Consider the following 15,985-nt stretch of genomic DNA (forward strand, 5'->3'; position numbering starts at 1 on the left):
TGAGTCAGATGCCTAATTGACTGAGCCATTCAGATGCCCCAGAATGGGAGAAAGTATTTGCAGATCATTTATCTGATAGGGGTTTACCATCCAGAATACATGAAGAAATAAAATTCAAAAACAAAAGACAACCCAATTAAAGTAGGCAAAAGACTTTAATTTCTCTAGTGAAGATACACATATAGTAAACAAACACGTGAAAAGATGTTCAGCATCAGTGGTCATTTGGGAAATACACATCAAAAACACAATGAGAAACTTCCCACTCGTAGGGTGGCTATAATAGTAAAGAGTTTTAAAAAGGAAAATAATGAGTGTTGGTGAAAATACAGAGAAATTGTAATCCTTGTACATTGCAGGTAGGACTGTAAAATGGTATGGCTGCTATAAACAGTAGTGGTTCTTGAAAAAACTAAACCTAATTACCATATGATCTCATAGCTCTACTCTTAATATATCCCTGAAGAATTGAAAATACCAACTCAAACAGGTATCTATATACTAGTATCTATCTAGTGTCTACCTAGTATCTATATAATAGAGCAGTATTATTCACAATAACCAAAATGATGGAAACACACAAGTTTCCATCAGCAGATGAATGGATAAACAAAATGTGGTATATATATGAAATGGAATATTATTCAGCCATAAAAAAGAATGAACTTCTGATAAGTGTCTTAACATGGATAAACCTTGGAAACATACTAAGGAAATAAGCCACATGCCATAAGCCACATGCAGCAGGACAAATATTGTATGATTCTACTTACATTAAATATCTAGAATAGGAAAAGTCATAAAAAGAAAGTAGATTAGTGGTTATCACAGGTGTTGGGAGAATGAATTATTATTCTTATTATTGCTTAGGTTAATAGTTTCTGTTGGGTGAAAAAGTTGTATAAATAGTGGTGATGCTTGCACAACACTGTAATGTCACTGAATTATATACTTAAAATTGGTTAAAATATTAAATTTCTGTTTTACATTTTTAGTGCAGTTTCAAAGAATGTATTAGTTACATAAAATCTGCAAGTAATCTAAGTATACTTAGATTACTTTCTCCACCTCAGTGACATTTTTTTTTTTTAAGATTTTATTTATTTGACAGAGAGTGAGAGACACAAGCAGGCAGAGCAGCAGAGGGAGAGGAAGAAGCAGGCTCCCCACTGAGCAGAGAGCCCGACGCAGGGCTCGATCCCAGGACTCTGGGATCATGACCTGAGCTGAAGGCCATCGATTAACCGACTGAGCCACCCAGGCGCCCCACCTCAGTGACATTTTAAAAGTTGATTGGGGGTACCTGGGTGGCTCATTTGATTAAGTGACTGCCTTTGGCTCAGTTCATGATTCTGGAGTCCTGGGATCGAGTCCTGCATCAAGCTCCCAGCTCCATGGGGAGTCTGCTTCTCCCTCTGACCTTCTCCCCTCTCATGCTCTCTCTCACTCTCTCTCGAATAAATAAATAAAATCTAAAAAAAAAAATAAAGAAAAGTTGATTGGTAGAGAAAAAGCAATAATGGTAAAACTTGGATGATAAATGAATTGCATAATTATAAAGAATAAAAAGTGAATTCAAGTGAAAAAGAAGCAAGGCTTAGTAAGTACCTCAGGGCAAATCAGAAAATCATGATCATCTGATAAAACAGTTGTTTTCTTTCATTATGTAATTAAATTCCATTTTGTACCATCTGAAAAATGGAAAAATTACATTTATTTGTTGCATCCTTTCTGTAGGATGAAAATGGCCTGATTTCATTAGAAAAGAATAATTGTTGACTAATGCTCACTGAATATGCTGTTAGGAATTATAACTATTACCTACTCAAACTCTTCAAATTTCACTGTTATTTTTTTTTTTTAATTTATTTATCAGAGAGAGAGAGGGGGAGAGAGCGAGCACAGGCAGACAGAATGGCAGGCAGAGGCAGAGGGAGAAGCAGGCGCCCTGCCGAGCAAGGAGCCCGATGTGGGACTTGATCGGAGGACGCTGGGATCATGACCTGAGCCGAAGGCAGCTGCTTAACCAACTGAGCCACCCAGGCGTCCCTTCACTGTTAATTTTGAGAAACTAAAAACCCACAGAAAGTTGAAAAAGTAATAAAATTCATTAAATTCACTAACTGCTAATATTTTGCTTTATTACCTTCACTTCTCCGTTTTTTCTTTATGAACCATTCAGAAGTGAGTTCCAGACATCGTGGCACTTAATCCCTACATATTTTAACATATCTCCTAAGAAAAAGGACATACCAACATACTATAATACACCACTTCACACTAATAAAATTTTTATTTCCATAATATTGTCTAATACATGATTCATATTTAGATTTTCCCCAATTGTTTAATAGTCTTATGTAGCCGCCATACGTAGGATCTAGTCAAGTTCATACTTGGTATTTGATTGATATCTCTTTAGTCTCTTTTAATCTAGAAAAATCCTCTCATCTTTTTTCCCCATGAAAATCTCTGTTGTTATTGTTTTCACATTATAGAGAGTATTGTATGAAATTTTATGAAATTCAAATTTGAGTACCCACATATAAAGTATTATGAGAACACCACCACACCTGTTTGTTATTATTAGATTGTCTGTGGTTGCTCTTGTGCTACACTAGCTTAGTTGGGTAGTTGTAAGAAAGACTTTGTGACTCATAAAGCTTAAAATATTATTATCTGGCCCTGAACAGGAAAAATTTGTCAGCCTCTGCTCTAAATCAGTAACAGCTCATTTATATATGGATATGTAGCTTTGCTTTTCCAAATTAGAAAGGGACAAGTTGTATATTTTTAACAGGAAATTGTAGCCCAATAACCAAATTATACCTTTTCTTTTAAGATTGAAGACCCGCTAGCTATTCTTATTCTTTTTGATGAAGCCAGATATAATTTACTGAAGGGCTTTTATACAGCTCCTGATGCTAAACTGATAACATTGGCAAGTCTACTGTTGCAAATAGTTTATGGAAATTATGAGAGTAAGAAACACAAGCAAGGTTTCCTAAAGTAAGTATTTAAAACGTGGTCTTGTGCTGTGCTTAAGATTCTGTTTAACCAAGAAAGTTTTAAAATGCTATTAAGAAACATTTATTCTTAAAAAATATATATTTATTCTTTGGTTTGGAACTAAAGGATACAAGGCACGGAATAAGGAAAAAAACAAAACCAAACAAAAGAATGGTAAAACATTCTTAAAGTTATACTCTCTCCAAAGTTACTTTTCTTGTATTTGACTATGGTTTGATATAGCTTTTTTCTTTTCTAAAAATTTTATTTTGGGGGCACCTGGGTGGCTCAGTGGGTTAAAGCCTCTGCCTCCAGTTCAGGTCATGACCCCAGGGTCCTGGGATTGAGCCCAGAATTGGGCTCTCTGCTCCGTGGGGACCCTGCTTCCTGCCTCTCTGTCTCTGCCTGCCTTCTGTCTGCCTCTCTGCATACTTGTGATCTGTCAAATAAATAAGTAAAATCTTAAAAAAAAAAAAAAAAAAAAAAAAGAAAGAAAGAAAGAAAAAAATTGAAAAATCACAATTAATTAAGCTTCAGTGTTTAAAACCTCAGTGTTTTCTCTCCAAGATTAAACATGTGATTTCATGTCTCTCTGTCTTTGGTGTTAATTTTCGGCTCTCCAGTACCAGTTACAGTTGAATGGTTTGGGCTTTTTTTTTTAATATTTTATTTATTTATTTGGCAGAGAGAGATCACAAGTAGGCAGAGAGGCAGGCAGAGAGAGAGAGGGGGAAGCAGGCTCCCCACTGAGCAGAGAGCCCTATGCAGGGCTTGATCCCAGTCCCCTGAGGCTTAACTCATTGAGACACCCAGGTGCCCCTGTGGTTTTCAATTTTCAAAAATATTTTGTGGTTGTTGAAAGAAGAAACATTTTTCTTAAATGAGAATGTTGGGATTATGGCCTTTTGCATAAAATTTTGAGAGTTCTCTAATATTTTACAATACAGATTCTTCAGCTCAAAAATCATGTTACTTAAAGCAGTTTGTTTCTAAATGATTTATGTACTTTAGCTACTAAGGATGATTTATTTAAAACATGTCATATTTGCTTACAGTGAAGAAAATTTAAAATCCATTGTACCTGTTACCAAACTCAAAAGTAAAGCACCTCATTGGACAAACCGAATACTTCATGAATACAAGGTAAGCTTTTAATACAAATAAGGATACTTTATATCCTAGTTGAAAATTTGTAAATTAAATTGTTTGAAATTGTTTAATATGTTTTAAACATAATTACATTAAATTTACTGTCCTGAAATTAAAAATAGACCTTCTAGTTCACACAAAACTGATAGCATGATATTTTTATTTTTAATAATGTGGAATCTTTTACAGGATACATTCTGTATGTTGGCTTCTGTGGTAAGGACTAGAGATTAAACACAGGCACATATACACACCCATGAAATTATACACTATCCCTTTCGAAGGGGCACTTAAAAACTAATAGAATAGAGAAACAATATTTTTAGATTTTGATCTTTCCTTTTTTAAAGATTAACGTCTCAAAAAAAATTTCTCTTGGGCTAGTGTCACACAATTGTATTTTTCTCTGGGGGTGGCCATGATTTTACAAACTGCTTAGTTGATCTCTTTGGATTATCAAAGGTATATTCTCTGTTCACATCTCTTTTATTTTACTTTGTTTTTAGAATCTTAGTACAAGTGAGGGTGTCAGTAAAGAAATGCATCACCTTCAGCGCATGTTCTTACAGAATTGTTGGGAAATTCCTACATATGGAGCAGCTTTTTTCACAGGACAGATATTTACAAAGGCAAGCCCCAGCAATCATAAAGTCATCCCTGTGTATGTAGGAGTGAATATAAAAGGACTTCATCTCCTCAACATGGAAACTAAGGTAGATTTACAGCTGTTTTTAACCAGTTACATTTTATAATGTCAAAAAAATGGTACCAGTCTGTATGAACAATCTAGAAATGATGATTATATAATACTATTCATTGCAATTTCATTTGTAATAGCAAAGGATGAGGGTTGAAAAGTAAATAATTGTCAGTAAGGGGTTAATTATATTATTAACATTAATTACATTTATATGAATTATAGTACATTCTATGTTGAAATACTGTGCACCCATATAAAAGAATGAAGAATGTATAGAATGATTTCCAAGATATATTTAGTGAAAAAGCACAGTGGTGAACCATATGTAATAGGCTACTATTTGTGTAAAAATGGGGGAAGTGAAGACTATATTTACATAAATACATATTGCTTGTGTATGATTAGAAAGTCATAAAGCCTTTAGAGAAGGCAATGAGGTAACTGAGAACAAGAGTAGGAGGGAGACTTTTTACTATGTACCGTTTTGCAACTTAAAAATTTTAACTGTGATTATATTACCTATTTTAAAAATTCAGTTAAGTTTAAATGAAAACAATACAGATTAAAAAAAGAAAAATAGACTATCTGATACAAGGGATTCACTTTGAAAATTAGAATTTGTTGTAAAAGCCTGGGAAACAGGCAAGATGAAGTGTGGAAGGGACTATTATTAGATCACTTCAGAGCTTTTCCATAAGAGGCTTATTACTGTATTATACTCCTTTTTTTAATCAGAGTCATTATAATGTGAAATTTGGGATTATTTTTAGCATATTTAATGCATTTATCAGGATGAACAGCTTTCTAGTTTATAATAAGAAGCTAAGAAAAATCATTAATTTTATTCATTCAGATTTGCCTATAAATAGATCAGTTGAGGTAATAAACAGCTTGTCAAAAAAGACATTTTGAATTAGGAAATTTTATCATAAACCTAATTTTTATTTTCATAATCTTTTATTATGTAATCACATAACTTCTAAAAGTAGTTTAGTCATTTTCTGATAACTCCAGATCATCCTTATGGACAGTTGCCATTTTATCAGGCTGTTAGATATGCCTGTGAATGGAGATAGAGAATATGTAGGGACATAGTGTTGAATAGGGACTGACTTCAGATGTTTATCTGGAACTGGATTTTTTTGAAGTCTCTGATGTCAGCTTGCTTTTGGGTCATTTGCTCATTATCATTTTCTATTTAAGCTACTTTTTCAGACAAAATAGGTTGCTTCATATTAGTTTGCAACCATTTTTCTATTTCTTTTGTACTAAATTTGTTAAAGGAAATTAAAGGAGAAATTTCCCTTACCATTTCAAGAAGTTTTTCCTCTGCTATTTCAGAGCATTTTATACAACATTTATAAATCCTTTATTATACTAAATGGTGATGCTCTGGGTATGACACTAAGACTCTTCTGTAAGCTATAGTGTATGTTTGATATTTGGTAGCATTTCAAATTTAGGCAACAATAAAACATTTTATTTAGTCCCCATATGATGGGTCAGCATTATAACATTTCATGTTATGAATAATATTCTGGCCCAGGAATGAGTGGATTGCAGTAGCAGGCAGAGGATGATAATATTATTAGTTAACAGTCTGCTTTTTTGGAAAGGATAAGATGTTTGATTTCTAGGAATTAAATAAAAATACTGTCCTTGGGGGCGCCTGGGTGGCTCAGTGGTTGGGCCGCTGCCTTCGGCTCAGGTCATGATCTCAGGGACCTGAGATCGAGCCCCACATGGGGCTCTCTGCTCAGCAGGGAGCCTGCTTCCTCCTCTTTCTCTGCCTGCCTCTCTGCCTGCTTGTGATCTCTCTCTGTCAAATAAATAAATAAAATCTTTAAAAAAAAAAAAATACTGTCCTTGGGTATAAGAAGGTGATTAAACCAAAGGGTAACAATATTTTCTGTCATCTAACCATTACCTTGTGCTCCTTAAACCACTGATAAATTTATAGCACTGATGAAAGCTCTAAGTTATTATATTTTATAATCATCAAAGGTGGGAACAGCTTGTCCTTGGTTGTCTTACAGTCATCAAGATATGCTGGGGTGAATTTGACAAGCTTACTTTAAGAAATTAAACATCTTCACTTGCAAATATACCCTTATTTACATTTAAAACTCTACTTGGGATATAATAGCTTCAGAGATTAAATCTCATGAAAAGCTATAGATAGAATACAGCTGTGTTTTTTATATCAATTCTATCTTCTGTGTCTTGTTTCTCTTTGAAATAATGAGAGTTTTCCCTTAGAAAGTATAGGCTAGCCAATTTCATATGCTTAGCAGAGATTTTTCTGTTATACTTACTTAAAATGTAGACGCTATTGAATGTATAATAGACTGTGTTGTAGGTCAGTGTTTTACTATAATGAATGCATTGCTACTTCATCACTGAACTGTACTTGTTAATGTATCTTTAACCATAATAGTTCTACTGCCACACCCAGGCAGTAGATATACCCTTTGCTGATATCAATTTATGTTGGCCATAATGCCCTTCTCAAGTACAACTGGTTATTTAAATATCCACATAATGCCATCTTCATGATCACTTGTCAACAGCACTTTTTCTCCTGTCTGATGGCTGGCTATGTATTACTTCTGACTTCTGTGGTTCACCCCCACCCCTTTTTTGGGAAAAAAAAAAAAAAAAAGAGAGAGAGAGAGAGAGATTGATTTTATTTTTAAGTAATCTACACCCAACATGGGGCTTAAACTCAAAATCTGGAGATCAGGAGTTGGCACCCCTGTGGTTTTCCCTTTTCTGCTCTCAACTGTTTTTACCATTTCTCTTGTGGTTTTTTATTTCCCTCACTAAACAAGTTGCCTCTTTGTAAGTTTTACCTTCTAGAGAGAACGCCTTTTTCCTTCTGGATTAGACTGATCTCCCAAAATTACCATATGGACTGGGACATTCCAGCTTCATTGAGCTGTTTTCATTATTACGGGTTTCTTAAAAATTCCTTCCTTCATGCATTCTGTTCTTTACAAACAAAACCTTTACTTCAAATTTAGAACCTCAGTACTTCTGTTAGTAATTTGGCCTCCATATAATTGAGGACTTGTACCACAGGTTTTTTTTGTTTTTTTTTTTTCTGTATATTAAATTGTTTTGAGGCCATACTACTGGAACATTTTCTGCATCTTGATTGAACAAATTTCAAGCAACTGATCCGAAAGATAGATAGATCCAAAATTCGAGTATTATATCTCGAATCAGTATTTCATTGTGTATATTGGTAAATAGATATTTTAGCATATCCTATCTACAAAGCTATATCTTACAATATAAATGTAATTTGCTAATTGTAAAGACGATGTTACTCCCATTATATATAATGTACACTCATGAAAATTAATTGTACTGTTTCATTTAAGAACATCACTTTAAAAATGCCCTAAACCTATCTTTTTCACGTAACTTCAACTCTTTTTCTTTTTAAGTGATTTTTTTTTTTGAAGATTTTATTTATTTGACAGAGATCACAAGTAGGCAGAGCAGCAGGCAGAGAGAGACAGGGGGAAGCAGGCTCCCTGCTGAGCAGAGAGCCCAATATGGGGCTCAAGCCCAGGATCCTGGGATCACGACCCGAGCCAAAGGCAGAGGTTTTAACCCACTGAGCCACTTCAGTTTTTATAATCAATACGTGAAGAACTGCTAGTCATAGAATGCAGATGTTTTTAAACGTGTATTATAAAGGTTGCACAAACACTTTCTTTGTACATGTGTGCATATAAAGGATATATTTTCAGGGCAGGAAAATGAAAGTTACTGCTAGGAGAGACATTTTAAAATAATCAAAAAGATACAATTGAATGCCTGTTTTAAATATAGCTTTTCATTAGGAAAATGTAGGAATAGGTTATTCTAATATTTGCTTTAAATGATTTGATGAATTTTTGAAGGGTATATTATTAATTTTTACAATTATGCTCATTTTTACAATAGATATATCACTGTACTTAATTTTAGTGAGATGGAATTGCCTAAGTCAGCATGTTACCTCATCATGTAAATTTCAGATCTGAAAGTACCAAGTACATATTCAGAAGATACTGCATAAAGTAAAGGGAATGTTTTTAGTATGCAGAAAGTAAAAACCTATTTAATTTTCCTGAAAGTCACTGAGAGATTGGGAATCTTTTTTTCTCAGCTTTACTGAAACATAATTGACATATAACATTGTGTATGTTTAAGGTATACAGTGGGTTGATTTGGTATGCTTATATATTACAAAATGATTATTACCATAGCATTAGCAAATACTTCCATCATGTTACATATCACAATTACCATCTCTTTTTTGTGATGAGAACATTTAAGATCTCCTCTCTCAGTAACTTGAAATAGATATTACAGTATTGTTAACTATAGTCACTATGCTGTACATTAGATTCCCCAGAACTTACTCCTCTTATACCTGCAAGTTTATACTCCATGGCCAACATTTCCTCATTTCACCCATCCCCCAGCCCTTGGTAGCCACCATTCCATTTGTTTCTGTGACTTCAGCTTCTTTAGACTCTGAATTAAGTGGTATCCTGTAATATTAGTCTTATTCTGACTTATTTCACTTAGCATAATGACTTCGAGGTCTATTCATGTTGTGGAAAATGGAAGTACTATCTTCTTTCTCATGGCTGAATGATATTCCAGAGACTCTGTGTGTGTGTGTGTGTGTGTGTGTGTGTGTGTGTGTGTGTGTACACATACCACAGAACAGGCATCTTTAAAATATTTTGTCAGTCTAATACAAACAATTTATCATTACTCGAGGTAGTCTCCTGAGCATCTACCATCTATGTGGCTCTGTACTTTAGGTTCTGTGAGGTTAATATGGGTACCTCATAGATTTTATTCTGACATTCAAAACCATTATGTTTAGACAGGACTAGGTCAAATAGGGCACTGTAGATAGTAAGAGAGGTATTGTTTTTAATATATATTTCAATAAAACAGTTTCTAATTATGTTGCAGGCTTTACTCATCAGTCTTAAGTATGGTTGTTTTATGTGGCAGTTGGGGGATGCTGATACATGTTTTCAGATCCATAGTATGGAAAATAAAATGAGCTTTATAGTACACACAAAACAGGTGAGTACTTATCAATTACTTTGGACTTCTTATGAACTGCTGTATTAGTGATGTGATAAGCACTGGGTGTTATACACAACTGATGAATCATTTAACATTACATCAAAAACAAATGATGTATTATATGTTAGCTAATTAAATTAAAAAGAAAAGGAAAAAAGATTTTAAAGTGACAATCCATTTTGCTTCAAGGAAAACCTTTGATAACTTATGAAATGAAGATATTTAAGACCAAGAGAAAAAAACGTAGGCCTTGCCTAAGCAAATAACCTGAAACTTATCTGAGTAAGTTTTATAATAGTGAATATTTCAGTTTTATAATAGTGAAAATCTTTTTCTGCCATTTCCTTTAATTCTGGTCAGTATTCCCTATTTTTTTTTATCAAGATATTAGGTGCTCCTTAACTCTCTTGAAAGCCTAAGTACTCCTATTCTTGACAAGCTGCCTTCTACCAAGAAGGTTCCTTTTCATATATATAGGGAACTGTCCACTGCCATACGTGTTTGATATTTACTGTCACCATATATTTTACTTTGTAGGCTGGCCTTGTGGTAAAACTATTAATGAAGCTAAATGGACAGTTAATGCCGACTGAAAGAAATTCATGAGTGGAAAGCCGCTGATACTTAAGCCACCACATTTTGTAAAGCAGTTTTTTTTTCCATGAAAGATTTCTTAAACTATTACTTGTTTAAGTCTCTTGTAATATATATGTATACTATTACATTGTACAGAATCTGTACTTCTGTTTGGTGTGTAATATACCAGTTAGTTTTATATAATATCATAAGCTATTCTAACTTTTGAGAGAAACATGCAAAAAAGTGTAGATTGATCATCTGTATATTAATGGACGAAACAGTAAGCTTTATAAAAAGTTATTTTTGGTAAATGGTAAAGAATTTGAAGTGGAATGTAATGAAATTAAAATAGGTTTGGTATAACTTTGTGTGTCATTTCAAAATATACTGAAAGTCAACAAAGTTGAATAAATATATTTTCTACTTAAACTACATAACACTGCTATTCCAAAAATTTTTCTGTAATCCAAGAAAATTTATCAACATGTTTTTAAAAGTCTTAGTTAAAATGTATAACTAGTATAAGTTTGTATTTCTCAAAGTATAGTTCTTGAGCCCCCTGCATCATAATTAACCTGGATGCCTCTTTAAATGAAGATTTCTGGGACTCGTATATATAAGTTTATTCACTCTCCAGAAGCGGCAGTTCTTAGGAATCTTGAATTTGGGTTTTTTTCTATTGAAATAATTCCAGATCTAGTAATGAATTTGAATTAAAGTAAATGACACAAAAGTGCCTGGCACACAAGCATACACATACATAGACACACAGATTAACTGACAATCTCTGGATATAATCTCCATTTATTACATATGTTGTATTTTTATGATTTAGCTTAATGAATCATATTGCCTTTACATTATATGAAGTAGATCACCAAATATCTGTTTCATTTAGGGGGAGTACTGATAGCATAGATGAGGAGCTGACTCATAATCTGAGTCATCTGACTCATCTTGACTAATCTGCTATTTAATAAGCTTAGAAACTAGTCTTTCCAAGCCAACAGTTAAATGAGTACAGAGATACAGTAGTTATATTTGAAGTTGTCCTAAAGACGACAGATAATTTATATATATTGCAATTGACACTTCACATTAATTTCTGTTTATTTCTAATGGTGCTCTTTCTGAGCCTTATTAAAATTATATGTTTAAGTAAATTGAACGAGAAAACCTGATTTTATCTCTAAATCTGTTCTAAGCACTTTTGATTCTGCATAAACAATGCCATGTTTGGTTTCATTCATTCCAGTGGCCTCAACTGAAATACCCTGTTGACTCCCAAACCTAAAATTTCAGCCTCGGATTCTCTTATGAATTCTAGATCTTAATTTCCAATTTCCTGCTATTCTAGCTCTACCTAAATGGTGTACAAAAGGAACTTCTGTTTCTTCATACCTGGAAACAGAATCTGTTCCCTTTGCTTGCTCAATTCTGCCCTTCCACTTGTATTTTCTTTTTGCTTTGTGGCATCATCAAATTGCATCCAGTTGCTTAGCCTAGAAATCTTGGAGGGGTTTTCAGCCTCTCTCTCCTTTCTTATTTAGACATTTCATTTATTGAGTCTTGTCAAATGTCTTGTGAGTGCTTTCCCATTCCCTTTCTCCCCGTTGCACTGCATCCACCCTCGTTCAAGTCCTTATCACTTGTTCCTAAGTTTATTTAACTTCCTCCCTGGCTTCCCCTGGCTGAGGCTCTACACCCTGCCCACATATCTGCAACACTGGTGCCAAGTTCACCTTTCTTACAGATCTGATTATTTCATTGCCCTCTGAAAGCCTTTCATGGTTCCTTACTATATATAGAATTAAATTCCAACTCCTTAGTATTGCATATGGGGACCCCAATTTCATGGTCTCTAACCTTCCTATCCAGATTAATGTGTAACCACTTTTCCCACACTCATCCTTGCTCCAGCCAAGTGTTTCCTAACCCTGGTTCTGAAGTCATGTAGGGAGTTTGACTGTGTAATGACTCAATAAATGTAGGGTGGGGCTCAAGGATTTCTGTTTTGTTTTGCCTTTTTTAAAGATTTATTTATTTATTTGAAAGAGCAAGAGAGCACAAGCAAGGGGAGTGGCAGAGGGATGGGGAGAAGCAGACTGTGCAAGGAGCCTGACGCACACCCTGGGATCATGACCTGAGCCAAAGAAAGACACTTAACTGACTCAGCCACCCAGACACCCCAGGATTTCTGTCTTGAAAGTACCCCATGTAATTCTGATGTACAGCTGGGGTTTAGAACTGCTCTTATAACCAACTTTAGGAGTTAGCTAAATGCTTTTCCCTTCACAGAGGGAGGTGAGGATGCAATCATAGTACTTCAAACAACTCTCTGCTCCATAGAATACAGTGTACCATCCTGGGTTACACAGTATGGCAGCCCTGTAGGGAAGGGAAGACTATTAGAGTAGCTTGGTGTTAAAGGCTTAAAAATATATAGCATTAGAAAGTCAATTTTCAAATATAGTATTGAGGGGAAAAAATCATTTTCTGTCAGAGGATAACAAACCAGAAATAAGCAAGAACAGAGAAATACAAACAAATTTTAATGAATCCCTAGTATTGGTCAGACATTGGGTATGTACTGGAGATAAAAGATACCATTTTCCTTTTCATCATTCTTTCAGTAAATCTGAGTGCTATTTATGTGCCAGGGATCCAGTGGTAAGAAAAACAAAGCTTCTGCCTTTACTTAAACAAAGTTTAATGAGGGAGACAATAAATACTCATGGAAATATATATATTTTAAAGTCCAATAAGTGATGAAAGGGAAGCATAAAGTGGGAAGCTTGATCTAGCTTTAGAGATCAAGAGAGGCGTCCCTGAGCAAGTGATGCCTGAGCTGGTATCTGAGGAGTGAGAAAGGAGGATATAAAGACATTTGAGGGAGAAGGGAAATGGAGTGAGGTGTTTTGAGCCAAAGAATGATCCTGGAGAATTGAAAAAATTTTCTCATTTTTAGATAAAAAGTAAATTCAAACAATTGTTTATCCAAATCACGACAAATGAGTTTCCATTTTAAAAATAAAACCAACAATGAATGCTGGAACACTGAAAAGAAATAAAATGAAAACAAAACAAACCCCAGAACAGCTAACGCTACACATGATAAATGTATTAGAAAAAACTTGCTGAAGAACGTATCTCATAAGATTAAAAGTTGCCAAAATTGACCACTCCCACCAACATCAGACTTGATGGAAATATTTAACAAAGTAAAACTGGCCACAGTTCTTAACCAAATTTAATAGATGAATTGGATCAATAAAATTTAGAATTTAATTTGATCCTGAGGAACTCAATAGCAGAAACTAATTGGAACTACTTAAATATATGCCAAAAATGCTGGCTGATGAATCAATTCCTTGCTTTATAATTTGTACAGAAAAATACTCCCAATGAAAATAATTTCAGTAAAATGAAATGGAAAAAATATAAATTGTTTTTGCTGTGCTATATAGAAAACTGATGAAGGAATTAAGGTAGCTTGAATTTAAGCCAAAAATACTTTCTCAAAAATTCATCTGTGATGGTGTGATTCTCATTTGAAGTTTGTATTCATAAGGTCAGAAGTATTTGGAAAGGCAGAGGTAGGCAGACTGAAAAGGCCCTAAGGCAAAAGAAGGTAAGCCCTGGGAGTTCTTAGATGCAAGCAGCATGCTTGAGGTGAAGGAAATATCTTTCAGACATCATACAGTCTAAGTGAGAAGGGCAATTTTATACATTGTACTACTTTCTATGATAGAAGGAAGCACTGGGGGCACCAAGGTGGTTCAGTCAGTTAAGTTTCCAACTCAGTTTCAACTCAGGCCATGATCTCAGGGTTCTGAAAAGGAGCCCTTCTTGGGCTCCATGCTCAACAAGGAGTCTACTTGAAATTCCTTTCCCTCTGCCTCCCTCCAGCCCTGCTCACTCTGTCTAAAATAAACAAATCTTTAAAAAAAAAAAAAAAGAAAAAGAAGGAAGCACTGGTTGTTCAGGATTTATTGGAAGGACACCAATAACGGATGGGAAATTAGGGACTGACTTACCCGTTAGTTGAATAATGACAATAGCTAGTACTTAAAATGGTGCTTACTATGTGCCTTGGCATTGTTTTAGATATATTAATTCATTTAGCCCTTAAAATAATCACGATGAAGCAAATACTATTATTCCCACTTTACAGATGAAGAAACAGAAAGTTAAGTAGCTTGCCAAAGAGATTACAATTTAAGTGGTGGAGCTGAGATTCCTATCAATGCAGTCTGGCTCCAGAGAATGAATCAGGAACATAACTGTGATTGTAATAAAAATGTAACAAGAGGGGCGCCTGGGTGGCTCAGTGGGTTAGGCCGCTGCCTTCGGTCATGATCTCAGGGTCCTGGGATCGAGTCCTGCATCGGGCTCTCTGCTCAGCAGGGAGCCTGCTTCCCTCTCTCTCTCTGCCTGCCTCTCCATCTACTTGTGATTTCTCTCTGTCAAATAAATAAATAAAATCTTTTTAAAAAAATGTAACAAGATACTTGTTTTCTTATAAAAAGGTTAGAAGTCAAACTTTCTAACGCAGTGTTGTAAATATTTTCATTTTCATACACTATGTTGTTAACTTGTCTAAGGTCAAAAACCAGTACATGGTAGAGTCACAGTTTAAAATCTGGCAGGCTGGCTTCTGTATTCAGACATTTGTCAGGTAAAGGGAAAGCTGGGGAGGCTTTAATAAAAAAAAAAAAAAAAGAGGAGGGACGCCTGGGTGGCTCAGTTGGTTGGACAACTGCTTTCAGCTCAGGTCATGACCCCAGGGTCCCGGGATCAAGTCCCACATCAGGCTCCCAGCTCCACGGGGAGTCTGCTTCTCCCTCTGACCTTCTCCTCGCTCATGCTCTCTCTGTCTCTCTCTCAAATAAATAAATAAAATCTTAAAAAAAAAAAGACATGTTTTAAAGGATTTTGTGTTCTCTGCTAATGAGGAGCCATTGGAGCCTTTGGCACTTGACTAGCTCAGATCTGTATGTTGAAAGATCACCCTGGGCCAGGGCTCAAAGGAATCTGAGCAAGAAAGTGTAAGACGATGGGGAGAAGTGGGTTCATGTTTTTACAAAGCTCACTGACCTTTTAGATATGGGAACTAAGGAAGAGACAGGTATCATAACCCTCTTTCTGTTTTGGGCAACTGGGAATATGGTATATACTGCCCAAGATGAGGAATGGAGGATCATTTGAAGAAATGTATTGAATTCCATTGAGAAATGGGCAAAGGTAGAGCAGCCCCCAAAGTATCTCATTAGGTAAACGGTATCAGTATGCAAAAGAAATAGCTTGGTACATCCTGGATATGTATATTCAATACATTTCATATGGCCAAAAATTAAATATTAAAAAAATATTTACTCTCACTAGAGAAAAACAGACTAGTATTTTCAGTGATAGCACATTTATGGATATCATGAAAGATAA

At 34.9% G+C, this 15,985-nt stretch overlaps 2 protein-coding genes across 5 annotated transcripts in view; one reads left to right on the top strand and one right to left on the bottom strand.

The window, feature by feature from the left end:
* The window catches only part of KRIT1 (KRIT1 ankyrin repeat containing), a 35,992-nt gene extending 25,015 nt beyond the window's left edge, over nucleotides 1–10,977 (top strand). For all 4 annotated transcript variants that reach the window (XM_082692611.1, XM_082692613.1, XM_082692610.1 and 1 more), the window contains 5 exons: nucleotides 2,843–3,009; nucleotides 4,065–4,152; nucleotides 4,665–4,871; nucleotides 9,845–9,961; nucleotides 10,502–10,977. In XM_082692611.1, the coding sequence (XP_082548737.1) occupies nucleotides 2,843–3,009; nucleotides 4,065–4,152; nucleotides 4,665–4,871; nucleotides 9,845–9,961; nucleotides 10,502–10,570 (648 nt within the window). In that variant the 3' untranslated portion in view covers nucleotides 10,571–10,977. The remainder of the gene's footprint in view (nucleotides 1–2,842; nucleotides 3,010–4,064; nucleotides 4,153–4,664; nucleotides 4,872–9,844; nucleotides 9,962–10,501) is intronic.
* Nucleotides 1–15,985, bottom strand: part of ANKIB1 (ankyrin repeat and IBR domain containing 1) — a 261,525-nt gene that overhangs the window by 184,355 nt on the left and 61,185 nt on the right. The gene's annotated exons all lie outside the window — the stretch shown is intronic.

Source organism: Mustela nivalis (genome assembly GCF_964662115.1).
Source record: "Mustela nivalis genome assembly, chromosome: 12".
In the NCBI taxonomy this organism is placed as follows: domain Eukaryota; kingdom Metazoa; phylum Chordata; class Mammalia; order Carnivora; family Mustelidae; genus Mustela; species Mustela nivalis.